This window comes from Bison bison, unplaced genomic scaffold, assembly GCF_000754665.1.
Source record: "Bison bison bison isolate TAMUID 2011002044 unplaced genomic scaffold, Bison_UMD1.0 scf7180017864527, whole genome shotgun sequence".
Lineage (NCBI taxonomy): Eukaryota > Metazoa > Chordata > Mammalia > Artiodactyla > Bovidae > Bison > Bison bison.
The window spans coordinates 847,067-853,176 of record NW_011495078.1 but is presented as its reverse complement, the minus strand read 5'-3'; the positions used below and the strand labels follow the sequence as shown (position 1 = coordinate 853,176).

General features: G+C 54.8%; 1 protein-coding gene across 1 annotated transcript in view; it reads left to right on the top strand.

The window, feature by feature from the left end:
* Positions 1-6,110, top strand: part of CUL4A (cullin 4A) — a gene marked incomplete at its 3' end in the record, with an annotated part of 25,823 nt that overhangs the window by 15,701 nt on the left and 4,012 nt on the right. The window contains exons 10-16 of the mRNA XM_010831539.1: positions 451-569; positions 2,028-2,220; positions 3,383-3,487; positions 3,724-3,834; positions 3,910-3,995; positions 4,549-4,656; positions 5,853-5,966. Of these exons, the coding sequence (XP_010829841.1) occupies positions 451-569; positions 2,028-2,220; positions 3,383-3,487; positions 3,724-3,834; positions 3,910-3,995; positions 4,549-4,656; positions 5,853-5,966 (836 nt within the window). The remainder of the gene's footprint in view (positions 1-450; positions 570-2,027; positions 2,221-3,382; positions 3,488-3,723; positions 3,835-3,909; positions 3,996-4,548; positions 4,657-5,852; positions 5,967-6,110) is intronic.

Sequence of the window (6,110 nt, the reverse complement as noted above, 5' to 3'; positions counted from 1 at the left end):
TAGATTTCCCACCACTTGTGTGCGAACTGACCGCTTGTCCTGCGTTCAGTAAGAGGGTTGGAGCAGCGCTGTGACACCATGGGGCCGTTGGCTGTAACACAGTCACTATGAGTCACCGAAGGGGGTGGCCCTCAGCCCGTGGGGGGGATTGGTTACTAGCTGTGTTGAAGGAGTGGGCAGGGAGCACGGACGGTTTAGGCTAAAGTCACAGGAGTCTGTTGGGGCTGAAAGACCCCAGCCTCTGGCGGGCAGACAGCCTCGCTGTGCTCAGGCCTGGGCTGACCACGAGTGTGGACGTGTGGCGGACAGCCAACGGGCCCGAGGGCTGCCCCCTGCCTGCGCGGTGGTCCCGGGGAGCGAGTAGACCTGGCCGCATGCCCTGGGCTGGCGGTGCGGGTTCAGTGCCCCCGTCCGCCTGCCGCCAGAGCTAACACTGCCGTGTGATTTCAGGGCTGGACCACCTGCTGGACGAGAACCGAGTGCCAGACCTCACGCAGATGTACCAGCTGTTCAGCCGCGTGCGGGGTGGCCAGCAGGCGCTGCTGCAGCACTGGAGCGATTACATCAAGGTGTGTGTGCCCCTGGGCGGGTGGGGCTTGTGAGGCCACCTGGGCTCCGGGCCACAGAGCTGCCTTGGCTCCTTCAAGGTCAGGGGGGCCTAGCTGGACCTGCCCATCGCCTTCTGGGTCCCTTGAGCACATGGTCTTGGGGATAAATAGCATCCAGGTGTGAACGTTTTAAAAGTTGCTGTTTGGCCGTTTGTTGTCAGCATAAGTACTAGCGGAGTGCTGTAGCTGTGATTTTCAAAAAGTTGCCTTTGTGAATCTACTGTTGAAACATGATTTCACGCTTGGCTCAGTGGGAACTGTTACACAGTTTGGTATGTCTGGGTAGGGTGTATGTGGCTTTGTTTCCTAGAAATCCAGGATTTATGCATGTTTTGGTTATAAAAAGGCAACAGGAGTGATCTGTGTGGTGCTGGGCTTGGGTGGTGCACACCCGGCGAGGTGTAGGTGAACTTGTGGTCCATCTGGATGAGCAGATGTGAACTGTGTCAGGGCCGGGGTCCTGGTTGTGCTGCTGCTCGGTTGGGGCCTGTGTGTCAGCGTCAGGGACCAGGCTGAGCACACAGGCACACGTTCACTCTTCTCGCGGCACGTGGGTCTGTAACCATCAGGAAGAAGCTTCAATTCAGTAAGAAAGACGACGGGAACAGTCGGGCCTGCGCGTGGAAAGCTTGTACACACACACGCACCCCCAAGATCTTGTGCCGCTGTATTGAGCTGAGAGGCAGAAGTGACTCAGGCCGGGCCAGCGCTGGGCTTTATGCCAGGAGAGGCCGTGGGCGTCGAGGGTTCTGCCGCCCAGGGGTCCTGAAAGAGCGGGCACGGGTCCTGACACAGGAGGGCAGCTTTGCAGCATCCAGTCTGGGCAGGAGACGTTGGATCGTGAACCTGCCCGAGTGTCTGCTGAGGACGAGCTGTGACACCCCCCCCCGCAGGCCGCGCCAGGCCCTCTCCCGAAGCCTCTGTGCCGCTTCACCTGGGCCTTCCCGCCGGTGTCTGCCCCCGCCTGCGCCTCTGACGTGGAGCTCCTTGCGTGTCCTGCGGAAGCCATCAGTTTGTGTGGTCAGATAGCCAGCTGTTATTGTCATCCAGACTTCTAGTCGTGTTTAAATAGCCATTCTTAAATAAAAATGCAGGCTGAAAAGCAGAGTCTAAACCACAGTTAGAAGTGAAAGAGAAAGAACTATAGTTAGAAAGTCCAAATAGGTGTAGACGGTTAAGAGAATTAATTTCTGTTTGAGGGAGTTACAAGTAAAAGTTCTTCCAGAAGCAGAATTGTAACCCTAAAGGTTAGTTGGCATACCCACTAAATTTTTAGAATGTGGACTAAATTTGTGAAACTTCTGGAGTGATTCAGCATTAAATACTGGAAGTGATTAATTTGTTAAGCATCGTGATTGTTTGATAGCAGGAGAGAAACTGCTGTATCAGAGCCCTGCTGCTGACCTCTGTGTTTTGCAGACTTTTGGGACAACGATCGTCATCAACCCTGAAAAGGACAAAGACATGGTGCAGGACCTGCTGGACTTCAAGGACCGCGTGGACCACGTGATAGACGTGTGCTTCCAGCGGAGCGAGAAGTTCGTCAACCTGATGAAAGAGTCCTTCGAGACGTTCATCAACAAGCGGCCCAATAAGCCTGCGGAGCTGATTGGTAGGAAAGCACAAGTCATGCAGAGGCTTCCCCAAGAGCAGGCGCCTCGCGAGGAGGACGGCCCGCGCCTTAAAAGGACAGCCTTTCCGAAAACCGCAGGCACCAGCGTGTGCTCTGTGTGTCGGATCCGCATGTGAGCACGTGGCGTGTCCATTGGGAGCGTGTGGTGGTAGTTTCGTGACAACATGGAGCCTGACATCACAGGAGTGGGACGAGACGAGCAGCTTTATCCTTGCCTGCACGGTCCCGGCCCCAGAGCTCCTCCTGCCCAGAAACTGGCCTGGGTTTGTCGTGTAGGAATGTTAGGAGGGTAACTGTTGACCTCTCGATAGCGTGTGATAGGAGATAGCTGTTCAGTCCCGACCTTGTATCCTCCAGTCAGTGTAAAATGTGATGGGATTGATTGGTATCTCTTTTAAATGATCCCTTTGTATACTTATTTCATGATAGCATCAAAATATACTCAGGATTCATGGAGTCTCATCAGTGAAGCAGTTTTTTTGGAGTTGTCCAGAGGCGGCGGGCAGGGAGGTGTGAGGCAGTGGTGCAGGGCTGTTGAGGTGCCCGGTGGGAAAGCGGAGGGCACAGTACAAGTGTGCACGTTTGCGACATTCAGGATGAAGAACGATAAGGGGCAGAGCTAAGAAGAGCCAGCGGGAGGAGACGCTCAAAGGCACCTGTTTGATTTGGCCTTTGGCCACTTTATAGACTCTGGTTTCTCTAAAGACACATTCAGACCCTCGGGAGCTCGGATTCTCCCTTCCTTCGGGCAGGTCGATGTGGCCTGTGCGTCTCAAAAGCAGGAGGGCAGGCAGAGCCACTCTGTCCCTGCGGGGTCGGCCCTGAGAGGAGTGCTTCCATGTAAGGAAGCCTTGCCCGCGTCTCAGCACATCCTGCTGGCAGGCTGCTCCGGTTTTTGGAGCAGTCGTGTGCCAAGAAGCTCCAGTGTGGGACCACGGGGTGTGTTCTCAGGTGCCTTGAAAGCACAGATCTTAGAACATCAGGTGTTTGCCTTTTTGTTACATGATAACATGTCATTTTGGGAAAGTTCCAAGTGTTATGTTCAGTTTTTTCTTGGAGAAATGAAAGATCTTCCTTTTTGTATTTAGAATATATATTGTATAGTGAATGCTTGTTTTTCAAATAACTTCATCTCTTACAGCAAAGCACGTAGACTCAAAACTGAGAGCAGGGAATAAGGAGGCGACGGACGAGGAGCTGGAGCGGATGTTGGACAAGGTCATGATCCTGTTCCGGTTCATCCACGGTGAGCTGGGCTCCAGGCGTGCATCCGCAGTGCCCCGCCAGCCCGTCTCTTCCCTGCCCATCGACACAGGACCAGGGTGGCGGCTGCTGTGGACGGAGCAAGGGTGTTTGTGGGGATTCAGCAGGAAGAGCTGGCTCACACGTGTGTGTGGTCGCCTCTTGGGCTGAGTTAGCCGCTGAGGTGAACATTTTCACGGCAGCTGTCAAATGTCTTACGTGGTTCTTGCTTATAAATAGGTAAAGACGTGTTTGAAGCATTTTACAAAAAAGATTTAGCAAAAAGACTCCTGGTTGGAAAAAGTGCCTCCGTCGATGCTGAAAAATCTATGTTGTCGAAGCTGAAGCATGGTAAGCGCCTGGGGGTGGGGTGAGCGCCCACACGCAGGGCCTCCCTGATCCTCACCCACCATCCGCTTTGTCCAGAGTGCGGGGCCGCGTTCACCAGCAAGCTGGAGGGCATGTTTAAGGACATGGAGCTCTCCAAGGACATCATGGTTCATTTCAAGCAGGCAAGTTGTGTTCAAGTGTAACAGCTTTTTAAAAAATATGCTATTTTAAATTCTGTGAAATGATTTTGTACTTAAGTATGTGAACTGTGTAAAATCCTTGTCTTTAAAAATTACACTGTTAATGTTTCACATATTCGAAACACTTCAAAATGAAAAAGAAACATAACCCCTGGGGATTCCCTGTCGGTGCAGTGGTTAGGACCCCAGGCTTCCACTGCTGAGTGCCCAGACTCAATCCTCGGTCTGGGAACTAGGGTCCTGCCAGCTGTGTGATGCAGTTGGAAAAAAAGAAAAGAAAAGTAATTCCTAAAAGTGCACTTGAAACTCTGGCTTAAATGAGTTTAATGACCCACATTTGGGACAAAGTTAAAGAAAAACTTTGCCGGTGGCTTAGAGCAGGGTGTGCGGCTCCAGTGGACTGTGTTCCAGGGACTCAGACAAGTGAAAGCACGAGGTGAGCGTAGCCTGGAAACGGGTCACTCAGTGTCTAGAGGTTAATTCTTTCGGGTGCTCTTCTAAAGTGACCATCTGTCTTGGTTTCTTGTGTTTGCAGTACATGCAGAATCAGAGTGACCCGGGCTCCATAGACCTGACTGTGAACATACTGACCATGGGCTACTGGCCGACATACACACCCATGGAGGTACACCTGACTCCAGAGGTGAGTGCTCTCAAGAACCAGCAGCCTGGTTTTCACACACTAGTGCTCCAGGGCCCCACGCACCTCGGGGAGTGTTGAAATCACATGCTCGCTGAAAACCCTGACCATCTGTGTCGTCTCTGGGAGCAGCGTTCACAGTGGACGCTCCTCGTCTCTGTCCGCCGGCTGCCTGTCACGAAGGCGCTGGTTTACCTCCTGTGTGGGAGCCTCGGGCTTCCTTGGCTGATGCTCACACCCGACATACCAGAGCCAGGCCCTGAGAGGGCAGGGACAGCGTGTGTGTGGCTGACACGGGCCCTCTGAGGGGGATGGGGTGTGTCTGCCGGCGTGGGCCCAGGGCCTCCAGGGAGGACAGCTGGGCCCAGGGCCCGGGCATCCGGGCAGACGTGCTGCTGCCTGGATTCGCCCTTCCTGTTCCAGGGCAGAGTCTCCTGGAGTCTCCCGCTTCTGGCCCTCTAGCCAGTGTCTTGTTGCGTCCTCTCCTCCGTTTCCTCTTGCCTGCACGCCGAATGCACATGTTCCCCGGAAGCCCCAGCTCCATCCCTCTCAGCCTCCAGCCTGTGTCTCGAGTCCCCCCACCCCGGGACTGTCGCGGCTGTCCCAGACTCAGCGCCCCCTCCCACATCTCCCCACGCGATGGGACGGGTCTGCACCCCTCCCCACACTCAGCCCGGCGCTCTCACACTCCCGGGGCTGGTGTGACCCTGCAAGTAGACGTTCTTCCCCGGAAAACCTCCACGCCCCGTCTGTCCCTGCTGGTTGACACTCGTCTCTCCCCCCTCCCTCCGCCCAGGGCATGCCTGCGCATGCGGGCGCTGCAGGAGTGGTCAGGCATGGAGGGGTGGCAGGGACGGGCCAGAGTCCCAGGGCCTCCCTGGGACAGGAGGAGCTGCAGCAAGGGTCATCCCACCAGACGTGGCCGGACAAGAGCACGGGCTCTGGCCACGCCTGGGCACAGAGGCTGCAGGGGGGCCGAGGGAGCCTGCAGGGCTCGGGAGCGGGTGCAGGCCCCACCGCCCCTGGAAGGAGTTGTTGAAATGACGGCAGCACGGGGCCGCGTGCAGGTGGGCCGCTGTCAGTACACGGAGCAGGCCTCATTCGGCCCAGCAGTGGCTTAGGAACTTGCACACTGAGCCGATGGTAGTGTCAGAGTAAGCGTGTGCAGCATAATCACACTCGTTTTCCTTTGCTGACAGATGATCAAGCTCCAGGAAGTGTTTAAGACGTTTTATCTGGGGAAGCACAGTGGGCGGAAGCTGCAGTGGCAGACGACGCTGGGCCACGCGGTGCTGAAAGCGGAGTTCAAAGAGGCAAGTCCTGTGTCTGTCACTTTTTATGTTTTTGAAGCACATTTATGAAAAGAATGTTTTTAAATTGCCATTAGACTTTGGTAGAAAGGAAGAAAGGTAGAAAGGAAGGGATTATTCAATATAACTCAACACTGGCTTTTCAAA